General features: G+C 37.1%; 1 protein-coding gene across 1 annotated transcript in view; it reads left to right on the top strand.

Moving 5' to 3' along the window:
• Positions 1-26,021, top strand: part of MMS22L (MMS22 like, DNA repair protein) — a 90,902-nt gene that overhangs the window by 30,684 nt on the left and 34,197 nt on the right. Inside the window, exons 12-14 of the mRNA XM_031045457.2 lie at positions 1,727-1,846; positions 2,242-2,465; positions 4,737-5,246. Coding sequence (XP_030901317.2) covers positions 1,727-1,846; positions 2,242-2,465; positions 4,737-5,246 — 854 coding nt within the window. The remainder of the gene's footprint in view (positions 1-1,726; positions 1,847-2,241; positions 2,466-4,736; positions 5,247-26,021) is intronic.

The following is a 26,021-nucleotide window of genomic DNA, read 5'->3' as shown; positions in this document are numbered from 1 at the left end:
ATGTCTTGTATATATAATTTTCTACGACAACTGAAACTGCCATTTCAATTTTCAAGTTGCAGAAATATCCCACTTTAGAAGCTATAAGCCCTATCTATATTAATTGTTCATGAGAAGGCAGGCATGTTTAGAAGTTATGTAGATGATTGGTGTAATTGTTTACAGTGTTCTGATAAAGTGTAGCAAATAATGTTTTCCACATGAATGTATAGCCAGGTAGAGATAAGTTGGTAAGTTATAACTGCTTTGTATAGCATGTGTAGTCTTGAAAACAAGGAAAGAAAGCAGCTCAAAGGCATTGTAAGCTGTAAGAAGTAGCATTGTGGGTAAGAGCTAAGTGACAGGTACTTAATGCTAGACTATCTTAAAACAACAGCAGCAAACAAGAACCCCCCAGACAAACAAACAATAAAACCCAACACAATGCAATGATACCTAATGATAACTTTCCCCATCACCTGGCATCAGTGATTTTTTTTTTTTTTTTTTTTTTAGCTGGATTAGCTTGGGGCATATAGTTCAGCACTGTAATCACAACTGAAGGGGAAAACTTCCCAGTATTTACCTGAGACATGGTTTCCTTCATTCCCCTCCCTGGGGCTATGATTTTGAGTCATAAAACTCATTCAGTATATACTTTTTTAATTAACCCTTTATTCCTCTAGCTTATTTTATGCTGTTAGAAATTCCAGGCCTGTATAGTGTTTAGGTGTATTTGAAAGCTAGAAATAGGTCACGGGTTTCTCTTGACGCAGAACAAGTTTGCTATTATCCTGGAGATGTTAGACTTACATGTGTAAAAGTCTTTTCTTAAGATAACTACACACAAGCTGGTCCACTAAACCATTTTTATAGCCAGTGGAGACAATAAAAGCCCTTCCAGAGTTTGTCATCCTGTATTTATCCCAATGTCTAAAACAGGCTAATTAAACATGTGATTTCAGTCTGAGCTGGAAGATCTTAATATCCTAGCTCCCATGCGAGTCCAGTTTTGCTGACATCAGAAGTTGGATGAGATGAATCCCACTCTCGGTATCCCACGATTACAACTTGAACACTTCACTGTGTTCAAATTGTTTGACATTTCCTATTTTCTTTCCTATGAGCCACTTTCCTTTTGTGTGCAAACCTCCCTCCTTCCCCTGCAGTGTTTAAGACTCTTATTTGCCCTTGATTTAGAGTTGTCTGGGTTCTTAGCTTTATAGCCATGTTGCACGGGGTTGAGAAGGAACATGATTCAGAAAGAAAAGATCCTTCTGTTTGGAACATTGTTAAGACAAACATGAGCTCTCAAATAGTTGCACTTTCTTTGTATCAGTGGCAAATAAGCTTTCTTTTGGACTTGCATAACAGAAGGGCTGAATTGTTAGCTTGCATGCAGTATAGCTAATGCCCCCCATATACCTTTTAGCAAGATTCTGCACCATGCAGTCATGTTCAAGTTAGATTCACAATATTGAGGTGGCTGTTATTTAATGTGTCTATAATTCTACGAATGCCTGAAATGGTGATGAACTGTTATATTGGCTGGATTGCAGGATGCAATTGTCAGCTTTTATCTTCTAGTTCGTTGCTTGTATTAGCAGATGCATTTACTCAATGTTATGTAAATTAAATTAAAGATTATATTAGGAAATTATTCTTCAAGAGTCTAGTAGTATCAGGTTTATGTGTAGACAAGGTGATGCTCCCCACCTACAATAAACTTCTTATTCCCTTTTCAAAGACTCCTGCGTTAGAGGAACACTTACGAATGCATCTTCAGTGCTGTTTAACTTTGTGTAGTTCCTGGGACTTGAACCTCTCTATTGTCACCATCCTCTGGGATCATTACAGCAAGAACCTGGTAAGTAGATGAATATATAAAAATGTATGTTGACAGTCCCCCATTTTTAGTAATTAATTCTGATTCTCCTCTAGCCAAGCTTGATGGCTATACTTTTGTAAAATATATTTACAATATTTAGTAAACAGCAGTGTCCCTAGATTTGCTATATTTGTTTAAGAAATCATGTTTAAATGTTATGTTCCATTACATCATGTAGCAATAGAATTAATTACAATATGGTTTTGACTCTTATTTTTTCAGCAAGACTACTGATTTTAAGATCTTGTAAAGATACTTTGCACATAGTTGCAATGGACTTTTTTTTTTTAATTGTGTGGATTGCATCTTATTGTGTTTGGGATATTAGTATTTATTATTACTTACAATCTCTCCTGTTTTATTTATTCTTTCAGAACAGTAGCTTTACTGTTCCTTGGCTTGGTCTGAAGGGTCTGGCAAGTATTAGTAAAACTTCTTTGTTAATGTTTGAGTTGGCAAAAAGCTGCTGTTGTGAACAGCAGGTCCCCACCTTGTACAAGTCCAGCAACAGTTACTTCATTTTTCTCTGTATTTTGGCACGGATGATGAAGGAAGCAGAGAGCAATGGCGTGCATCCTTGGAAACAAATTAAAGGACGGTATGGCCCCTATTTAGCTTGTCTTGTGTTATAAGACGTCTAGTCAGTCACACTGAATGTGGCCCTTCCAGCCACACAGCAAAGCAAGTGGGGGTACAGTGCTCATGAGAAAATAAAGGGGATGAGGGAGGGATCCAGGATAATTCATAATTTGAAGAAAGCAGTAATTCCCTGAAGTTTCTGGTGCCAGCTGAGGCTGTGACAAAGCCTAGGAGCTGGGTCCAAGAATCACCTTGGCATCCATAGCCTGTGGTAATTTACTTTGTCCCACAGGCCAGAATTTTGGTATACAGGCAACCTATGCAGTGGTACAACCCTGTTGCCAGACAGGTAATGTAATTAAAGCAAAGAAATTCTATTTGAGCTGCATGTAAGCCATGTGTTGTCCAAGAACATGCAGATTGGGTCTTGCTAGGCCTGCAGTTTAATTTATATTTCCATTTTCTTTGTTATGATTTCAAAAATTTCTCATTATATTCTTTTTGTGAGGGTTTTGATTTTTCATTTAATTTTGAAACATACTAATTAGGGTGGACACTCAGTCGTCATATAAAAACCCATAAAATATATATGGCCTAAGTCAAAATCCTGATGTTATATAGATTTATTGAATGCTTAAAACTTTTATTATAATAATGAAATTGTACTAATAATTAAAAGTGCTCTTTAATTTTACTTTTTTTTTATTGGATATAGAAGACTAAAATGTTTTTGTTTGGGGGGGTTTGTTTTGATTTTTAAAAATGTTAAGCATTAATAAAATCAGTCAAAGTTTTATTATGTGGTTTTTGTATGCAAATAACAAATGCAGAAAAGATACACATGTGAATGTACATCTGCTTACAAAGTTACTTGGTATATTTCTTCCAAGAGAGGGAAAATATACCTCATATTTATGTACGCTTCACAAGTTGCTACAGTCGGTAAAGTTTGGGTTTAAAAATTGTTACAATTACATATGAACAAACATGCTGTTGGATATAATTAGTAATTTTAATTAGCCTGTTCTGTTTTTTTTTCTGAAAGCAAACTATACTTATGTTTTTTGTGCTATTATAGCTTGTTACTTTCCCTAATTTAAGAGGGAGAATAATAATAGACAACACACACTGTGTCAGTCTGCTCAACCAGTATTCATCTTCTCTACCTTGAATAAATCAATTACACAAGTAGCAAAATTTAACAGCCTGCAGCTATGATTTTGGGATGAACTCTGTTTTCAGCAGCTAACCAAGCATTAATTGATGCATGAAGAATGTAAATGCCTGTCAGTAATAATTTACTATTAAACAAGATTAATTGGATTTGCTCTAAATTTTGGTGGCCAAATTTGATAACCTCAGCACCACTTCCAACTATTTTTTCAGGGAGCAGAATAGGAAAACGGCATTTATGGATGTTTACTTACTGTATGTGGAATGTGCTTTAAATTAAAGGTGAAAGATATACCCAAGGTTTTAAACACCGAAGTCAAAAAGTTAAGCAAGCTATTTTCACCTTAATCCTCTGTTGTAAGAATGGTGACATTTATTTAAAAGTTCGGATCTGAACAAAAGTCATAGAAAAGAGATATGTGTAAAAGCTTTGTGCTTCTTGCCAACCACTTTAAAGTTGCAAAGCAGCAGTGCTTCTCACCATCAACTATGTATGACTTGAGCACTGTCATATAAGCAATACAGCTTAAAGTTTCTTAATAACTTCTTGCTGGTGAGCAGATTCTCTTCCAAACACCTTAGTTTCCCTGTTTTCTTCCAAACTTGTGGTCCACACTCCATACAGTAGAAGTGCAGTACATGTCAGTAAAAAAAATAAGGGAATTTTTTATGGAAGAAGTTTGAGTACTCTAATTGTTTGCAGTTACAAAGAGATACCACTTAGCAAATTCCTTTCTTAGGAGCCCTTATGGGCTAAATTTCATTCATTTGAAGGCATGGTGTGGAGGACACCCATCAGAGGCAAGGTAGAGAGAGTCTGCTCATAACTTTGTGTGCAACTTTGTACTTTGTTGGAGAAGGGTTAGGCTGTACCTGTAGTTGAAAACTTAATCATGTACCTTGTATTAGGAGTAGAAAATAAAATAGCATTTTTGTTCCGGTAGTAGTACAAGAGGGGAGGGAAAAGGGGATGCTTAAAACTTAGGGGTTATTAAAGAGGATAAATGTAAACTAAAAGCATGGAAATAAAATTTTAATATATCAAGCAGATAGAAAATTGCGTAGTTTAAGAAAAAACTCTCATGTTTTTTGTTGGTTTGTTTTTTTTTTAATGTAGAATTTATTCCAAGTTCCATCGGAGAAGAATGCAGGAGCTGACAGAAGTGGGGCTGCAGAACTTTTTTAACCTGTTCCTCATGCTGGCAATTGTTGCGGAAACAGAGGATATAGTGAGTCGAGCGTTGGATCTTTTGGATTTCCTGACTCCATGCTCCCTCACTATGTCTCGAAGAGCTCTCATCTGGAGAGGTCATTTTGCTTTCATTTTGATTTATGTTGAGAAGAACATGGACATTAGTGTTCTAGCTGAGAAACTCTCAAATGCTTTCCGTGAGAAAGCAAAGGAGTTCTTAGTAACCAAAAATGACTACACACAGAAACAAAATCTCTGGACTGTACTTTCTACCTACATTGATGGTGTCCAAGAAGTGTTTGAGACCAGCTGCTACTTAAGCCTTTCTGAGGAGAAGTTGCTAAATGATGGCTTTACTATGCTGCTGCCTGCTTGTCGAGGAGCTGAACTGAGTATGGTCCTAAATTTTCTTCAGGTTGTTCTAGCCAGACTTCGGTAAGTTATTTAGTTAAATTGTGGATATAGACTGGTGTGTTGGTTTTGTTTTTAGGGTTAAATGGTAGTTCTTATTAACTTCTTGCTGAAATAGAGTAAAATGAAAATCTCTGGAGTGCTGTGCACGATACGTGTTAAATTTCCAAATCCAGCAGTACCTCACTATATTTAGAATCTTAAAAATGTTTTCTTACTATTTCAGGACACAAGGTTTGACATCCCTGATACTTTATTATGAATTAGTGGCTTTCTAGAAAATCATCCTGTTATTACTATTTCAGACAATACCACCTTTGTTTTGGCATAAGAAATGTAAAAATTATTATCAGTACTAAATTACTTAAATTAGGTGGGTTTGGTGTGGGTTTTTATTGTTATTATTATTCACTGAATTTATTCTAGTTTTCAGTCTCTTTTTTTTAATTATAATTTTTCACCAGGGTTGGAATAAAATACAACAGTTATGGAAATTTTAATACTTGTTTGGGGTTTGATAGGAAACAAGGAAATCATATTTTACCACTTTTAAACAGTTTTGCTTTGATGTACTTATTCAGTTTTCAACATCCACAGCGCCCTTCAATAAGCATATTTTTGTCTACTGATGCCTTTGAGACGTAGTCCTCCAGTTTGAAGCCCAAACTGCTTTTTTTTTTGTATACGATATTACGAGGTAGCTATTGATCTTCCATTACTTCAGATGTGCAAGACTGAAATACGTGGAAAGAGCTGTGAAAGGGTGCATAACAGGAATAGCGAGGCCGGTATGCAAGATCTCTCTTTAACTAGATTCTTTGTTACTGTCTAGTAGTTTGACTGCAGCTGTCAATAGCTCATAGATCCCAAGACAACTGTTTTTCTGGCAGTCTTTTGAAAAAAGATGAAGCACAAAACTAAGTTTAGTTGATTTATTATTTAGTATTTCAGTTCAACTGAATGTATTTACTGGAATAAATTGGAGGCTTCAAAAATGCTTTGACATTTCCTCCATTAGCTAACATACGGCATTTGTTGTGTTGTTTTTAAAGATGAAATGGGGAAAAATTTGAGACTGGTGAAAAAATTCCCTATATCATAACTTGACAGTATTTTGAAGCTTTCCAGAGCTGGGGGTTAAGTGGTCCTCTTGTAAGATAGGGAGGAGGGCATAGAAGTTCATTGCAGACTTCTCAGGTCATCACATACAAGGTACAGGACAGTATTTGTACCTTTTCTTACAAAAAGCAGGTCTGTTGAAATATTTGAATTGCTAACACGCTCAGGTACTAACTGGTATGAGAGAGATTGTTAGAGCCTTGTATTTAACAATTCTTTATTTCAACTTTTGTATTTATACACTTGGTTAATTTTACCTGCCTATTTATCCCATGTGCAGAGAAGCTTAATTCGTTAATGTTTATAAAAGGCTTTGATCTTCAGGTTGGATGGAACAGGAAAATGTTCCTGGTTCTCTCTCTCACTTTGACAGACTCACTGCAAATAAGCCTTTGTTGCTGTACAAGTAGAACAACACTGAAACCACTTTCTTGGTTCAGAAGGTTTGGATGACTTTGTGCCAACCAGATGTTAAATTACCATTGGCTTAACCAGACTGATTAGTCCTGGTCTGTCTGCAAACTTGCAGAAGGATGAAATAGTTCAATGCCACTCTCTCTCGTGCATTGGAAATCCAGGCAGATACAAGATAGTAGGCCTTTCATAAATGTAATTTTTCTGTACACTGCACTCTTAATAATTTTATAACTGCATGACAGGGAATTTGCAGGTAGGAAGTAAGTCAGATCACTGATTAAAGAGAGAAGCTGCTCCCTCTAGGCTGTTAGGAAATAATAACTTCATGTGCCGTTTTCTGCTAACCCCAGATGATGGCTCACAGGAGCATTCTTTATTGCTGATTAAGTAGCATTATGAAAATACTAACTTGGTTGTGTTAGCTGAATACCACAGTATTTAAAGCTTAAAATGACTGATAGTTTTAGTGGTCCCCTTTAACATCTTATTGGGTTGCTAAAATGGTATTCCAGGTTTCACAGTTGCTTTTATTTGAGGATATGGTAAAAATGGTATCTTTCATTTGTAAAGCAAGGTGTAGCCAAAAGCTCTTCTTTAATTATAGCTATTCATGCTGCTATGGTTAAGGGTCTGTCAGCATTTCCATTATCAACCTTTATTTTCAAGGGTTTTGTAACATAGCAGTGAAAACTTGCTCTGGGCTAAAACTTGGCATACAAGGTTTTGAAAGGATGCTTGTTTTCTTCCTGTCTTTTTTTTTACAAGGCATTTGAAAAGATTCCCTCACCTTCACCATTTTTACACTACTGTGTTTCGAAATAACCCTTTCCAGGTTTTTCTGGTATTTTTCTTGTCTGCTAGAAAAGTACTGGTAGCTTTTATTTGTTCTGGTTTTGATTGTTCTATTTACCCATGCTTAGGTGGTTTTAAATAAGCTTTTTTAATCAATTTCTTTTTTTGTTTTTTTTTTTTTTTTTAACTATTATTATTATCATTATGACAGTTTGGTGTCCATATATTGAAATAGAGTTGTGACTTGGCAGGAGGACTCATTTTTATTAGAGTTTGATACGTAGCAAGTTGAACATTGGAAAAGAGATGCTACTTGCTGGCACTTCCAAGTACTTGATTTTCATAGTGATATTCAGTATGAAGTGCAAGATCGTATTTAATACAGTCTCCTTTTTGAAAATGTGCAAAATAAACAGCAAGCAATAAAGAAACTCCCCAAAATAAAAATGCAGAGCACTTCTTTCCTATGTTTACTTGGAGCATTCAGCTTCAAGATCAGACATAATTTTTCACTTTATTTTTTCTGGTTTTAAGCAGTGTTTTAGAATGCAGGTTTTTTTGTTTGGTTGGTTGGGTTTTGGTGAGGTTTTTTGTTTGTTTGTTTGTTTCTATTTTTCTTCTTTAATGCAAGGTAAGTTCAGGGTGCTTGCCCATATGTGATTTTCATTTGTTCCAGATCTGTGGCACTAGTCATTTGAATGCATTATGACACAAAAAGAAACGCTAGGTTAATAAAAATACAGGCGTTTAATGGATTTGACAGAACTCACTGTAAAAATGGACACAGACTCAAAGAAATCTGTTGAGTGCCTGGAAACAGCAGGTTGTAGCATTGCAATATGTTATTCTTTAAAGAAGTGCTTGAAACATGTTCAAATGTCTCTTATTGTAATCTGGTATTGCTCTGACATGAGCTTTCTGTTATTGTCATCATCCTGGCATTTGAGTTTTGTAGCATTAGCACTGAGTTACAGGATTATAAAATGCTAGCACTTGCCCAGTTGTAAAATCATTGGTGTGCTCCAAACATTTTTGCCCAGTTTCAGGGAGACTTGCCACTGATTCCCATAGGAGAAATGAGAAGTATCACAAACATAATAATGTAATAAATGGTAATTATATTTTTAAAACATTTCTGGCATATTTATGCCCATTTGTACTATTCTGCCAGTGTTGAAGGACATGAAAAGTTACTGGAAAATTTGGTAAAATTCATAAGTGCTACAGGAATACTAATCAGGTAAAGCTGTCTCTAATTAAAAGTTAGTTTAATAATTGGGCTTTAGAGAACAGTGGAACTGGATGTTTCTATCTGTTAGAGTGTATCTAGCCTTGAGGTTGTGAGAGAAATGGCTATAGGAATGGATTATGCAATATATTTTTGCTATGAAAATTGATAGTAATTTGTAATTTTTGTGTGTGTTACTTGCCTGTGGGAAGCTTTCTGAGACTGAAAGAAGCCTCTCTCCCCCCCCTCTTACTGTGTAAGTCAGCAGATAAGCTCAGGAGGGGAATAGAAAGGTACTTCCTCCTCCTTTTCTTCCCCTCCCTCCCCCCTGTAGCTTTAGTGTCAGTCTTTGTAAAATGTATTTTCTTATGTTGAACTTCTGAAAACTGTATCTGGAAGAGTTTGGAAGAGCATGTGTCTTCTCTGAGCCATTCAGTCCCACTTAGAGCTAATGGAGCGTGATGTCCTGATAAGCACAAGGGGTAACTCTATGACTAAACCACTGAACTGACAGAGAGGAATTAGAAAGTCCTTGAAAGTTGCTATGAACTTTGTTTACCTGTGAGGGAAAAGGAAATGAGTCCTTCCTTTTTTACTTCACAACATGGACCTCATGCTTGGGGGACAAGTGTACCTTGCTGTGCTAACGACCTATGATTTAAAAATATTTTTAGGGTTGTTTTTTTTTTTAACCTATGGTTTAAAATATTTTTAGGTTGGGTTTGTTTGGGGTTTCTTTTGAAGTTCAGTTATTCCATTAATAAAACTGAGGTTTGAATGAGTGTAAAGAAAATGTAGTCTTTATATGCTTTAGAGCATGGGAAGAAGACACTGCTTTAAAATATAGCAGCATTTTGAGAGTTTTGCTGTATCTAAATCCTTAAAAGTAATTTGTTACCATCTTTGAGAACACTGGATATGTACTTAGCTACAGTAGCTGTCTCAAGGTGTGGCTCTGGTAATTAAACTGAATTTCTTTTCTTCGTACTTTATATGGGATTAAGGTTGGTTTTTTTTTTTCCCCAGGAATTTTTAGGGATCTAAGTTAAAGGTTTTAGACCTTTGTCCCTAGTATTCTGATCTTCGGAGTTGAATAGCTAAAACCAACATGTGTTTTGATTGTGTATGAAATAGTAGTGTGCACTGGAGCTGTGTACCTAATACTTTACGTACGGAAAGCTCCTGTGTATGTCTAGCATTGGTTCAGGTTTGCAAGAATATTTATATCTACTTCTCACTGTTTTCTTGAATTGGCAGGCAGCCATGTCAAAACCATGTGAATAATTGATTAAAATAATTTCAATATTGGTGTTTCAGATGTAATAAGAGAGCATCTGCCTTAGAAGGAAGGCAGCAGATCTGGTGAGTGCTGGAAGGAATGCTATATGAGGAGCAGTGAGGGCTTTGGGCTTGTCTAGTTTGGAGAAAAGGAGGCTGAGGGGTGGCCTCATTGCTCTCTACAGTTTCCTGAAAGAGGAATAGGAGAGGGAGGTGATGAGCTCTTCTCCCTGGTATCCAGTGGCAGGATATGTGGGGAGGGTTCAAAGCTGCATCTGGGGAGATTTAGACTGAGTATTAGGAAGCATTTTTTTTACCAAGGGAGTGGTCAGACACTTTAACACGATTCCTGGAGAGGTAGTTGATTCCCCAAACCTGTCAGTGTTTAAGAGGCATTTGGACAATGCCCTTCACAGCATGTGTTAGCTTGGTCAGCCCTGAATTGGTCAATCAGTTGGGCTCAATGGTCATTGTAGATCCCTTCCAATTGAAAAATTCTGGTCTATTCTAGAATCACTTGAAGACCAAACTGAAACAACAAAAGCTGCCAGAGGACCTTTTCTGACTGTTAAGCCCAAACAAAGCCAGTCTTGGTAGATGCCCAAAGCTAAAGAAACTCAAGTCTAGTATTCATACAGTGATCATGAAGATACACAGCTCTGTCCCCTGTTCTACAGATTAAAACACTTCTCTGTTTCATCCATTGTATCTATTTTATCTACCTAAAATTAATCCACATAAGCTTTCTGTGGCCTACCTGACAGCAGTACAAGACTTGCTGTTGTGAAGGAGTAAATCCACTAAAAAAGAGAGTAAAATCATACCGAGGTGTACAGAGAAACTGCTGCTTGGGACCCTGCAGTTGTTCAGGGAAATATATGTTCCCTGAAGGACATAAACTGCAGATTTGTTTTCTGATGGAAGTGTCACACATTTGAAACTATTTTCCCCATATTAACTTTCTTCTTAGTTTTCTTTCTTTTATTCTTCACACGAGGTGTGAGAATGGCTTTTCATATGGAATATTTTTTTTTGGTTGTGGATATTAAACAAAGAAATACTTTTGCCAATAAAAACATTATGTGCAAGTAGGCTTCTAATCTCTTAATTTTGATTGTTTCTTCGTTACCTTACAAGATATATATTTCTTCTCTCTTTAGGATATCTCTTGTCAGATTTAAGGCTTATTTAAAATGAACAGAAAGCTGAAGCAATTTTCTTTATTCCATTTCAGTCTCCTAAGGCCTATTTCCCCCTGGTGAGCTCATAGCAACAGGGGGGTTTAAGGGAATTCAGCTTTCTGCAAATTAATGTCTCACATCATGAAAATTCAGGACCTTTTTTTTTTTCTATATCTTGAAAAAGTAATACAGTGAGTGCGAGTATTATTTCTTGCCAGCGGGTGGAAGATGAATGATTTTGTCACAGTTTTACTGCTTGATGAGCAGTGTCCTGAGGGTCAGGCTTAAGTCTGTGTCACTATGCTGCTCATTACTCTTGAGCTAAATAAGGGCTGATTGGATCTAAATTGCCTAGCACATGGGCCGCAGATGAGCTCAGTGAGTAGGGGATGACCTGCTATTCAGGCTGGGAGTAACCCCGGTGTGCAAATGCTGCATTAGAACACCGTGGGAGAATGAGAGGCTACCGACCGCTGCCAGCAAAAGAAATCGAAATGTAAAAACTCTTTGATGCTGCAATGTTAGAATTTGAAATGTAGGAAGTGACAGGTTGATGGTACTTATCAGCTTTGGCTGGATTAGAGAACAGTGTCATCTTGCTTATATAATGACAGAAGAATGAAGCTAGCTCCCAACTACTTTGCAGCTCAGAGCTGCTGCTGTCAGAGTCAATGCTGCCTCCTACTGACAGTCTGTGCAGAAGGATATAGACAGTGTATGGATAGCTGGCTCGGGACAATGTTCTCAGGCTCTCTAGCATACCAAAGTGCACTTTGTGCCTCTGCCCATCTATTCCCATGTGTTTCTGGTCTATTCTCTTAGCAGAGAATCGTTAAGATGGACAAAAGAGTTAAGTGCATATTCTGGGACAAGAGTAAGCCATTGTCATCTTCAAGAATGGTTAGACAAGTCATTTATATACATATGTGTCTACTTTGCACAAAATATTTCTCTTTGTACTCTTTTCTCCGTTGCTAGCCCCTGTGAAAGGAGGTCATCTCTGGAGAGTAGAATTAATTTGTGTCTGTGTTTTTTAAAGGAAGTTGACCTTTAAAGAGGAGGAAGAAATCTGACCAAACTCAAAGGAGAATCCTTAATGCTAACTGAACACATGAATATACTTGTCTTAATGGAGGAAAATGAAAAGCAAGGAAAGCACCTGCCAGGTGCTGAATATAACAGCAGTAGTAGTTTGTGCAGCTCTGAAAGGCTCATTTCAGTGGTTCAGTAGAACAAGCTTTTGGGTTTTGTTCCCCCCACCTCCATCACTGGTGCTTTGGAATCTGGATTATAGCTACAATGAGGATAAAGAGCCAATTTCTTACTTTTTTCCAAATTAATTTTTTTAGATTCTGTTACTGACAGCTGTAACTTAACCAGTGCCAGCTACTCTTACTACAACTTATGGGACTGCCTCATTAGGAAAAGCAATTTGGTGCTCTCATGAAACCAGTGACTAAATGAAGGGAGCAATCTAAATACATTCTGTGTTTTCAGTTGACTGTTTTCAGATTATTTGGTTCTTCTTCCCCTGGGATGCTTTTGCTCATGATGAAATTTCTTCTGGGACATAAAGCAACTTCCAGTTTGCTTGTTCTGGGTATTGTAACAATAAAGTAAGAGAAAACAGTAGCCTTACAAGTACAAACAGTTTTTCTGTAAAATGATGTGAGTCTATGGGAATGAAGAGAAAATTTTCATAAATTACATAATTAGTATGAGGCTTCTTTTATTACCTTAATATTATCAGTGTTTGATGGTATCACTGAAACTAAGGAACTCTTTAGCACAAATAGTGAAAATGAGTTATAGAGTTTGAGTTTGTGTGTGGGCAAAATTATAGGATGTTTCTCTGTTCAAATGGAAAGCAGAATGAGGATTTGAATTACTTTGATATTTTGAAGCACAAAACAAACAAATATCATCTGCAAGAGAAATCGTGAAGTACTGAAATAGCTGTTTTTTTTTATTTCCCCCATTCTGTTTGGGGAAGGAAGTTGAACCTGTTTCATGCTTCTGTATCCTACTAGTTCTTGGAATTTCTGAGGTGGGAGTGTGAGGGTGGCTCATACTGTGTGTGCAGAACAGTGGCTCTGCTGAAGAGGGTGCTGGCTCTTCAATGGTTTTGTATTTGAGTCTTGAAATCTCTCTAGGAAACTACTTTGAAAATGCTTTTTAAGACATTTTCTAAAGGAAGCTAGTTAGTTGATACAGGGCACATAGCTGTGGGTTGTCATGTTTTATTTGGCTTGGAGCAAGTCCAAGTGTCATTAATTGCCAATATCTAAATGCTTCATCTTGCTTTCCAGTGGTACTAAACCAGGGACAGTGAAAATGTGCCTCCTGTGAAATGACCCTAAAATAGCAGACCACCTATCCCCCCTAAAAAAAAAAAAAAAAAACAAACAAAAAAAACCCAAACAACTGAAAAGAGTAGAGCATATTCTGAAGAGTGTACATTGTGCATCATCTTGTGGTCTTGTGGGGGTCCCTTCCTGATGTTACCGGGAGAGGAGCAAATATGGAAAAGTAAATGCAGTTTGTGGTTTACTTAGTTCTCTGAAAAGGTTAAGGTATTGTCTATTCTGTTTTTCTCACAACCAGAAATCCCTGTTTATCTCTAATCAGGGTTAATTAAAGCCTTAGGGCAATGCTGAGACCCTGCCAATGGCCGGAAGGTACAGGCATAATCAAGGCAGCATCCCCTCATGTAGGAAATGCAGAGGTAACTGCAACTGGGCTTGTTGCAGGCTCCAATAATACAGCTAATTCTTTCTGAAAATACAGGAGTGAACTTTTTTTTTTTTTTTTTTTGACAGATAGTTCTGTTCATTTATTCGTTTCTGGCTGTTATCAGAAAGTGGTATGAAGTTTCTGGTTTAATGTGTATGCTTGCAAATCCATGTTAAGAAAGAGAAACCTCCTGGTTCTCTATATGGTAATGCAGGGACTACACAGGCAGCCACAGCAGCCATTATACACTCAGCAGGAGCATTTGCTACAGCCAGGAGTGTGTGTCATCTTTTATTGAGGGGCAGGAGAAGGGAGGAACAGGCAAGTACATATGTGCTTGCCAGGGTAATAAGGTTTTCTTTTACTGCTTATTGCAGTCTTGTTTTCCTTACATAAAGTCGAGTATGAGAATAAAAACAAATATTTTCATTGGCATTCTTTGTTTTCCTGGACAGGAATATATTGAGTAGCTATTGGTGATGTGCATTTGAAAATACTTCAGTAAGTGTTCCAGGTATCTACTAAAAATATTTTAAACCTGCTAAAGATTTGCTCCTAGGGAATCCCTCTGATTCATACCACCCCAGTGTATTCAGTGGTGTTCTAAAGCAGCTTGACCTGGGGAGGAAATGCTTTGTGTGTACTTGTTCAGTGTGTTACATTCACATGGAGTTTTGTATTAGGTGGAAAGATGACATCAGAAAGTAAAGTACTGTGATCATCTCTTACATAATAATTAACTATAGCACAACCATGATTATCCATATGTCATAGGGAGAGTGATTATATTCAGGCAATCAAGGGATTTTACATTGTAATTATTAGACACTGGGGAGACATGACCCTGTTTAGGGTAACAGGGAGCTATGGTTAATTGATGTTAGGATAATCAAACTTTTACTGTTTCATTATTCTGGGACCCTAGGCTTTGTAAGAAAATGTGTGCATGTGCTTAGAAAAAAGAAGCCCCAAGCATATGAAAATATAAGCCTAAAAGTGATTCTTGGGGTTATGCTTTCTGTACTGAATTACTGCTATGATTAGAAGGGTTGAGTAATAATTTATATTGTCTGTAAATCATCCCCATTTTACATCACAGTGACAATTTAATACATCTTGGTTCTGAGCATTTGTAAAGGTATCTGTTTTCCTAAGACATCAAAAATTATTATTTTTTTCCGAGTCGAACTCAAAACTTGAAGGTTTCCTGTAGCCAAGAAATTTTTGTTGTTTTCTCTCTTAAAAGAAAGCCTTTGATATGTGTAAAGTCTGAGCATTGGGACAGAAAATACAATTGATGCAGTCCCCTTGAGCTTCACTGTTTTCTAGTTTAGAACATGAGACAAGAGGAAATGGCCTCAAGTTGCACCAGGGGAGGTTTAGGTTGGATATTAGGAAAAATTTCTTTACCAAAAGGGTTGTCAAGCATTTGAACAGGTTGCTCAGGGAAGTGATGGAGTCACCATCCTTGGAGGTGTTTAAAAGGCATGTAGATGCGTTGCTTAGGGACATGTTTCAGTGGTGCACTTGGCAGTGCTAGGTTAATGGTTGGGCCAATAATCTTAAAGGTCTTTTCCATCCTAAACAATTCTATGAGGACATAAAATAGAATTTCATTTCATTAGAGTTCATTATGAAGGAATTTACACTGCACTGCTGTAATACTGAACCTCTGGAATTTCTAATAGCCTGGATGATGTGCTGATTGAGTATAGCACTGCTACTGCCTCTAACTGAAAGTTTCTTTCTCCTTGTCACCGTCTTCTCCCTCTCCCTGCCTTGCTTGAAACAAGCAATTTCTGAAAACTGTTTAGCAGTCCTATCTCCATGTAAATTAATACTGTAAATTGTGCTTCTAGTGAGGGTGGAGGGAGTAGTTAGAGAGGGTGGGGGGAGAGAAGAATTAAAATCATTCCAATAAATGGTTTAATTTATGCCTCAGCAGTTAAGCATGCTCCTGGTTAACAGAAATACCCTTCAGCTACACAGGATTTGGGAGGGTTGGAGGGCACTCATTTGCACATAAATAGCCATTAACTGATAAATTCCCAGAGGTCTCCTGTTGCATGCTAGTGGTTCTGACCTACTTAGCTAGCTTAAATTTGTTTTACAGAATTATTATAATTCCATCCTTGGTACTTAAACTTTGTGATTAATGCATGCCTCACAATACAATTAAAGTATAATTACACAGTTTTACAGTTTGCTATCATAGTGTTATTATTATTAAAAAGAGCCGGATTTTGCAAATATTAGAAGAATTAGGGTTCTGATACCCATCACTTTGCTGTTAAGTGATTATGTTAAATAGGACCCCTTTATGTCTGAAGAATGAAGTGGAGAGAGGGGAATCATTAACTAACACATCAGATGGTTTCGATGTGATTGAGGAAGAGATGCGTGGTTGGGTTTTTACACATCTGTAGAGGATAGGTGCAAATACCTTTTGTTCATGGTTGCCAGCTGCCTGTGACATGCTCTAGCACATCTGTGCTTTAGTGCTTAAAAAAAAGTTTCATACTAAAATCTCATTTCTGCAATCTGTTAAAAATCATTTGCATGTGTTAAATATCTGATTTTATTATACTTCATTGAAGCTTTATATTACAGGGACAGATTTTTTCATATCTTATTATAAACACTAATGGCCAGATAACAGAGGTCCCATAGATCTGTGTAGTGTAGGTTAGGATGTGTGTGCAAAGATGATACAGATTTTTCTCTTGCACTCTGTAAACAGAGCACTGGTCTGTGAGGAATGCTTCATCTTTTCTGTTTGTGTGCATTGTTTACTTACACTGTTTGCGAATAACAGTGAGTCATAAATACTGCTATTTTTACCTCTGTTTTTCTGGACAAATTTGTGACTCCTGTTCATTCTTCAAGGAGTGATCCAGGTATCACTAATGTTATTTGACCCCAGAATCACTGCTGTACTGCATAATTCTTCTTACATCTTATTTTTTTCTTCTTTATCGATGCATCTGCACCAGAAAACTTAGGTCTTTAACAATAAATGCAATTAGCAAATCAAAGAACTTAAAAATATTTTAAAATAGTATTTCCCTGTTCCAGTGTAAATTACAAATCTAATTTTACTTTCTTTATCTGTGAATATGTGTTACTGCGTGCTTCACTGGTGTGAAATGGAGTGGTTGACACATTTTCTGAGCTACACTCTCTGTTCTTCTAGGGCTCTTAAGGTTACACTGTAACATTTATTTTTTTATTTTTTTAGCTATAATTGCACAATGAAAACTCCAAGTGGTGTACAGAAATTGAGTGTTGCACCCTGAAGTCTTATTTGATAGTGTCTTGGATTTAATTTTTGCTTCATTTAAAAAGACCTGTTGCTTTTCTGGTTTTCTGGTTTTATTTAGTTGGGCTGTTCATTTAACAATGAAAATATTTCTTATTTTTAATTGCAGAGACCACGAGGAGTAAAAGGCAAATAGAAATCTTTTTTCTTAGCATGACTCCTTTCACATTGGTAATTTTAGTCTGTATTTATGCAACAATGATATAATCTCTGCTTTTGCTATCATCATTTGCTGTCACTGAGAAAAGCACTGGTCATTATTACTGATGCATGGAAGCATGTGAACGGGTAGCCAGTAATTATGCTTGGAAGGATTTACTGCATTTCAAGGCTTCCTACTTGAATATTTGTGAATTGGTTTTATTTCTAATCTTTTAAAAAGTACTATATTGAAGTGATTTAAATCATTTTCATGTGGCACAGCAAAAAATGCAAAGGCACATTACCAGAAAGAACTGATCAGCAATAAGAGCTGTTCTGCAAACTTGGCTTGCAACAACTACCACACTATGTGGAGAAAACAGTTATCCTGTAATAATAAGACTAACGAATTCAGAAATCCATTGATTGAACTGGCTCTGGGTAGATTATGTGCAGGCTTGCTTCAAGGAGAGGAATTTATGAAATGTTTGCTGCATCCAGCAAGCACTGCTGCTATAATACAGCTGCCTCCTCAGTGGTTTGCTTTGATCCTGTGGAATGAAAGGACAGGAGGATCAGCTCAGGTCTAAATGAGATTACAGCTGGTTCGGCAGCTTATCTGGTCTAATGCCAACTAGTGTGGCTTTGCACGTCCTAAGGGGTTTACAACAGAAACTGTTTATTGAGTATCATCGGTTTACTCAACACAAGCAGGCTAATCCTTCCCAGCCTCAGCATGTTGTAGGATTGTGTATGAGCCAAACCAAAAGCTGGTGTAGCCAGAGCCTCCAGAGCCCTTTGTCTCGCTTCATATTGATTTTTTTTTTCACCTGTGTTAAAGACAGTAAAAAATAAAACCAATAGCCAGCCCTATTGTGAGCAAAAGGTTAATCTGACCTAAAAATCTTACAAAAGCATCTTTTAACCCTGGAAGGGATGGAAGCCTTTCTCTGACTTCTCAGTCAAGGGATTTTCTAGTTTAAGTTTTTGAAGAACAAAATAGAAAGACCATCTTAAACATTTAACTCTGCGTGTCTTGTGAGGTCTCTGAATTCTTCCAGCAGCTGCACAGAGAACTTTAAGCAGTTATTTCTGACATTATTAACAAGGTGTCATCTGTCTGTAGTAGGTTATGCTGTGTAGCAAAGGCATGACATACTAAACACAGGCAGAGTGCTAGGTGTCCCAGAGAGACAGGAGTTAGCAGGTGTCCCAAGGCTATTGCTGGTTTTTCACTGTAGTGGTTTTTGTGTAAAAACACCAGGAAAAGCCTTTATCAGCTTTTTCTTAAAAAAGCCACAACTCTCAGTGAGTGCATCTTAAGGAATTAAAAGAAATACCAAACCAGCCCATAGAAGCAGAATGTTTTAAAAAATTTGTGTGGCAAGACATCCCGTTGTGTTTTGATATGAAATATAATGGAATATTAGATATAAGATTTATTGAGCATGTTTCCTGTCTGAGGTGAGTCTTTTTTGGAAGACATTGCAGCATGTGTCAGACTATTATAAATCAAATATTTTTTATAGTATAGAGAAAGAATAGATTAAACTCTAGGAAGCCTTGTAGAGTAGTAGGAGTACATTTACACTGAAAAGAAACACAGTAAGATATTGAACCTGCATTGTTGGCATTATGTAAGAATTTATTAGATTCCTGCACTTGTATACTGTGCATATTATTGGGAGTAATTAAATCAGTTCTGCCCTGATGCGGGGAAGAGAGAATTTGGTGGCAGACCAACCTGTCATCAACTGCATGTGGCAGACTTAACCTGGGAACTGTCTTGGAGGCTGTTGAATACTATATGAAAGAAAAGACAGCACAAGTTGAGGAATTATGAATGGCTGTTTATTGTTTACTTCACCTAATTGGAATGAATGTTTTAAGCTATATGTAAGCAAAGAGGTTACCATGGATACCATGGGGGCTTTATGAGCATGATGTGGGGAAATTGCTAAAAATTATGTTTAAGGTAAATGTGAACTTTACTAATACTTCAGCCTAATGGACAAAATGTGTACAAGTTTAAGACATAGTATTTATCCAATCACTTGCATTTTATCAAATCCGGTCTTAAAGCAATAGGTTGCTCTCATATAACATTACACTTTTAGCACATTTGGAGATAAAAGCTATTGTTCATGATTGCTTAAATCTCTTTGTTCAATCATCTGAACAGTGCAAATCAAAGCATTTTGTCAGACTGTGAGAAGTTTTGCTGGATAATGCTTCCCACACACGCAGGTCACCAAATAAATTATCTGCACGATTTTATAGCATAGCTGGTGCTGGAAGTTAAATGGATGCCCAGTGGTAGAACTCGTAAAACATTTTCCTGTTAACACAACCAGGCAGAATTGACATTGTTGATGGTAGCTTTGATCTAATAAACTATCAGTTCTAACAGTGATTTTTACTGTGTTTCAGAAGGGATGATGATAAAAGTTTAGCAAGCCTACCATTCTTCCTGGATGACTGAAAATTAGCTCTACTGTCTGTATTACCAATGTTGAGAACAATGTTAGTAGGGGGTATTTTGTACCCAAAGTAATCTCCTTCAGTAAAAAGATGTATTACACAAACAGTATCCTTTAACACAACAGATACTCCATAAAGAACAAAATTGATTTTTCAGGAAGGAAATAAAATACTTTGTTTCAGAATTTGGAAACAATGTAGTTCATTATCTTGAGCACAAGTTTGCCTGCCTTCAAATCCGTTTTCTCTCTTGGAGAGAAAGATTTTCCTAAACCACTTACAGTATATGACTCCCAGCAGGTTGCTAGAGAGTATCCGTATGTGTATAGTTTTTTTCTTTTCTGCAAAGGCAGCTAGAGGAGCTGGAGCAATTCCTCTCTCTGATACAATCTTGTTTTAAATTAAGAGAAAGACAAAAAACGTGAAGTATTTTCTCAGGCTTCCTACCAGATAAATAAAAATGGCACGATAATGACAAAGTGTTACATGTGTAATGGTAAGGTTTGTTACTGGAAATTATATTTGGAATGTCTGAGGAGATAATTGTTGGTTTTAGTACTTCTAGTTTGTTTGTTTTCAGTATTTGGGGTGTATATTTTGCTACTGTTCCTTTGCATCCCCCTTGTGTAGTTAACCTCAGAGTCCATTTTACATCTCTTGGTCAGATCAAGAAACTTCAACTGAGATGATACCAACTCAACATTTGAATTTCTGCAGCCAGAATGCCTATTTTACCAGTTTCTCTCTGTCTTCTTGGTACTTGAGTTTGGGTAAGAACATGTTCAATGTAGAAAAACTGCAGTTCTAAAGCTGTGCTAGATAAAAAACCAAAACATCATTTGAGAGATGTGGTGAAGTTGACCTCAGTGAATTTGTTTCAAGCAATTTACCAAACTTTGATTTTATTTTTATTTTTGATTTATTTTTTCTCATAGTGTGGCTAAGAAGGGTTTAAATGTTTTTACATGGCCATAAATTTACCATCACCTCTCAAATTGTAAGCTTTTTCCAAAGCAGTCTGTACGCTTCTATCTGTTCAAACTGAAACACCATGAGCTTACACAGTGATCCGCTTTAGTACAGTATGTGAGCATCTGTTCTCCAGTATGGGGAGTCCATTAAACTACCAGGTTCTAAATTCTTAAGGAATCATCTGTTTAAGGTAAATCTATTAAGCTTTAAAATTTTTTTTAGTTATTTTTACTGTGAGGAAAGCTTACATTTTAAAAAGTGTAAACAGTAGCTAATACAAGATACTAACCTGTCCCATCATTATAGTTCCCTGTCAGCTGGTGTCATCCTGGTCTCAGAGTCCCACAGAAGAACTAAAGGCAGGATTTCTGAAATGACCATCCTTAAAAGTAGGTTTCAGTACTGGCCTGTCAGAACTAGTTGATTTGCCAGTCAGTCACACTGTGTAGTATATACTGTAGTATAAAATGTTTGTAGGATAGTCAAATGTTGGAACAAGTTTCTAAGGTTGTAGAATTTCCCTCCATAGGATTATTCAAGACTGGCACCACTTTGGGCACTCATTTTTTCAGTGCATTTCTACTTTATTTCAATTTCTCAGATAAACAAGCATTCTAATTCTTACCATACATTTTATTCATGTATGGCTCATAATGATGCAGAAGGTTTTGATATGCCTTCATCAGAGATTTGAGCTAGTAATGTGCTGTTTCAAATCTGTGATGACATCTTGTGCTGCAGTAGCCAGAGCCAGCAGATGGAGGGAGGTGATAACTTTTGTTCTGCTTATCACTGGTGAGGCCACATCTGGATTACTGTGTTTAATTCTGGGCTGCCCAGTACAAGAGAGGCATGGACATACTGGAGAGATTCCAGTGAAGGGCTACATGATTATGGGACTGAAACCTTTTCTTTGAGGAAGGGTTGAGTAGAGGTGGGACTGTTTATCCTGGAGCAGAGAAAGCTCAGGGGGATCATGTCAATGTATAGAACTATCTGAAGGGAGGGTGCAAAGAGGACAGAGACAGGGTCTTTTCAGTGCTCCCCAGTGATAATGAGCTAGAGACGATAGGCACAAATTGAAATGCAGGAAGGTCCCTCTGAACAGCAAGAAGCACTTTTTCACTGTGGGGGTGACCAGTCACTGGTACAGGTTCCTTGGAGAGGTTGTTGAGTCTCCTTCCTTGGAGATACTCAAAATCTATATGGACATGGTCCAGGGTAAACAACTCTGGGTGTCATTGCTTGAGCAATCCAGACAAGATGACCTCTAGAGGTCCCTTCCAACCTCAGCCATTCTGTGATTCTCTGATTTCTCAGTAAGAATGGAGAACATGGGTTTTGTACTCAACAGTATGTATTCAAGGCAGGACTGGTGCATATTATAAGAGGATATTGTTTCTTGTGTGCCATCTTTTTAGAACTTTGCAAACAAAGAGCTCACTTAGAAAGCCTAAGAAGGGGTTGGGTGGATCTTTTGAATATTTTAAAGAGAGATGGGCTTTAACAGAGAGTAAATGGTGCTAAGTCAGTTTATTTGTTATGACTCTTAAGTCTCTGGTTGTAACTCTATCCTGCTCTGATGGCAAGCAGGAAGAGCTGTCATGAGATACTGATAACAATGACCTTGTGTACCAGCAGTGATTTGCTGTTTTGAGCTAAATACATAACAACTAATGCTATATGTTCCCTATATGACACAAATTAGTATTTCTATTCCTAATAAGCTATAAACTTGAACAAAGGTCATCTAAAGTGATCTAGACTTCTTGTTCTTTCAAATATACTTTGTAAGCCAAATTTAGCCTTACATTTAGAAAGAATAAAAAATAATGATGTTCCTATAATTTAAAGTTAAGGAAATGCAATTACAATTTTTCAGTAATTTTCTAAGAAATCTGTTAAATAAAAGATGACCTCTGTTTAAAACAGACTAACAAACCCCTCAAAAAAAAAGGGTGAAGTGTCTCGTGGTCAGGGCTAATTGCAAAGCCTCCAGTTATTCCTACAAGCTCCCTGCCATTGATGGTGGACAGGGGTGTTTTGTGTTCTTCTTTTAAGTGCTCATCATGTGAGGTGATGTGCCCACAGTATGATAGAGGTTGAGGCATGTTTACTGTTCTGAAGTTTTGCATATGGTACAGAAATTTATTGGGGAAATTTGTCTTATTTTGGTCCAAAATAGTTGTAATGGCAGGCTCTTATAAAATTTGCTATTCAAAATAAGGCTTTTAAGAATTTAAATGAAGCTATTTTAATTTCTGTGAAATGGTAATGGTTTGGAAACGTTAGATTTTGTTTAGGTGGGATTTTTATATGCATGTGAACTAGGAAAGGGGAATAAACCAATTTAGGATAATATCAATTTCAGTGCAGCCTGTCCATTTTTTTCCTTTAGTTTTGACTATTTGTTCTTTCAGAGGATTAAAAAATTCTGAATCTGACCTGTGCTGGAGCTCTGCTTGGGCAAACTAAAGGTCTTTTTAACTGTTTGCTTTTTCTGTGTTGTTTCTTTGAAAAAATGAACACTGATTTACCTGTTCAAAGCAACAAGATGACTCCCAGTGCTTTGAACAGTGCAGAAGCTGGCAAAGCACTTGGCTGAGATTTGTGAATGGCTGAGCCCTGCTGCTGCTGAAGTCAGTTAGCTGGATTGGCACCCTTGGAACTTGAAATTTTGTGACAGCAGAGGGTCACTGTGTGTTTTGTGTGTTCTGGTTTATACTTTGTGTTAAAGACACAAGGAAAACTGCAACGGTAGTATATGAATTCATAGTACAGGGGAGAAGCTAACTGGCTGAGTACCGGTGAAGGTAATGAAGGAAAATTGCAGTTGGGCTCAAATCAGGTGTCTGTCTTCCCCAAGACTATTCTACAAGCTGAAATGGGAACTAGTTGCACTGAATTAAGGCAGATTGTGTTGTCTTTGCTGCTCTTGCAACCTTATCTTAGTTAAATATGCGTAGGAAAAAACAACAGCTCTCTGGCACAGATTTGCTAGGGTGGCTGAAGCGGATGTAATATCCCCTCCCAGCAGACCTGGCCCATGCAGGCTAGAGCTGTGTTGCTTGCATTTAAATTACGGTCATAACAACTTGTCTGTTCGGTGATGTAGTTAAACCCTTTGAGAAGGACTAAGGAGAAAGTGCTAAATAATATTCTGCAGCTCTGAATGTTTGGCTTTTTTGTGCCTTTGTGTTTAAGGGTTGTGTGTCAGTTCCTGTTAATGTCTTTACTTTGTCTTTGAGCGTAGTAGAGATGCTGGGGATTTCTTGTTCTCCCTGTATATTTTAAAAGTATTACCGAGCACACACAACATGCTGTCACAGTGAACACAGTGTTCTCTATTACTGTGCTTAGCTATTGAGAGGATTATATTAAACTCAGTAACCTTGCTGAAGCCCCTTTGTACATTGCTGCTATATTGATAATCTTCACATGATTCAACTGCAGTTGTGAACCTTTTATTCACAGCATTAACACTTTCCATCCCAGTGAAGTATAGAATCTTTGATATCAGGAGATGAGCTCTTTGATGTGCAGATATTGTATTTTGTAATTTTATTTTATTTTTGTGGTCCTCCAAGTTGTTGCCTTGGAGAGTTCTTCACTTGAGCATATATAGGTAATACTCATCAAGCCTAAACCATTCAAAAGAGGTAAAAAAATTTATGGATGAATGAATTAATGGTTAACTAAGGAACTGTTATACTACTTGCTTACAAAATAATTAATGTTTTAGGAAAATATTTGTGTTCTAAAAGAAATCCACAATAACATTTTAGATGAATTAAGAAAAACATTTCCTAGTGTTGCATCTAAAAACAAAAGAACAGTATTACCTACAAATCAGTAGATTCAAGGAACAATATAAGATGTGTTGACATTTTGTATTGGTGATCACAGTATAATCATAGAATCATTTGGGTTGGAAGGGACGTCAAAAATCATCCAGTTCCACCCCCCCTGCCATGGACAGTAACACCTTCCACTAGACCAGGTTGCTCAAAGCCCCATCCAACCTGGCCTTGAACGCTTCCAGGGATTGATGAATGCAGATCTATTCATGAAGAGCTTTCCTCTAAAATTTAGAGTTAAATGCATAGAAAATAATTGGAACTTATTGCTCCATGTTCAGATTTGCACATTGTAGAATCACAATTTTGGTGACACTTGTTTTACTGCTCTTTAAAGTAAATGGAATCCAGCCAGTAAAAAATAATTTCAAGCTTTATTTTCTTTGTCCATTATTTTATTTTATGCTAGTTCTTTTCTAAATATTTGTTGTTACTTGTAATTTAATAAGTGTTTCTGGTAGATTGCTAGCTTATTTCTCCATATATTCAAGACCTTCATCAAGCATCCAGTGGAAAATCCAAGTGTTTATATGACAGCTTTCACTTGCATCTTCCAACTGTGGCATTTCTGTGTCCTGGATCATTGCCAGTCTCACTGCATCCACAGTCATCTGGGGGAGTCAGATGGACAGCAGAGGCTGATGATAACACATTCCATGTCTCTCTTCTGCCATATAGTGCATGGGGGAAAGGTCGCTGCAGGAAGAATATGATGAAAGAGGTATAATGCAAGAGGGAGGGCTGCCTGTACTTGAGGGTCACTTCATTTGTGTGGTTTTGGGTTTGGGTTGGTTTTTTTTTTTCTTTCTCAATTAAACTTTTCAGCAGTTGCTGTCTGTCCACTTTCTTTTTTGGAGAATTTCCACATTTCTTTCTGCAACTCCATGAGTTAAAATAGCCTTTGTCTCTGCCAAGTCTGTTGGTGTCATTGTCAGAGCTTTTACTGCTCGCCAGTAAAGGGTGGAATGTTCAGGCTGGTACTGCTTTGGCCTTTGTGCAGCTTTTGCCTTCCTGTTGAAAAAAATAAAGGAGTATAATTAGTTTCAAGGGATTGCCATACTCAAAGATGCTGTGACCTAACAATCAGTTCTTACTTTGAACACTTGTTTTGAAAACTTTGAAGTGGATTAGCTCATGGTTAATTTTGCTAATTTTAGTGGTTCCTTGATTGAGCAAATAGATTAAGCAATGAGCAGTACCTTTGCTGATTATATACCTTAACATAATAATGTTTCCATATTGCTGTGGAAAGACAACTGTCTTAAATCCTGAGACTTCCAG

This window comes from Melopsittacus undulatus, chromosome 3, assembly GCF_012275295.1.
Source record: "Melopsittacus undulatus isolate bMelUnd1 chromosome 3, bMelUnd1.mat.Z, whole genome shotgun sequence".
Classification (NCBI taxonomy): domain Eukaryota; kingdom Metazoa; phylum Chordata; class Aves; order Psittaciformes; family Psittaculidae; genus Melopsittacus; species Melopsittacus undulatus.
The sequence above is the reverse complement of the archived record's forward strand: the minus strand, read 5'-3'. Positions and strand labels throughout refer to the sequence as shown.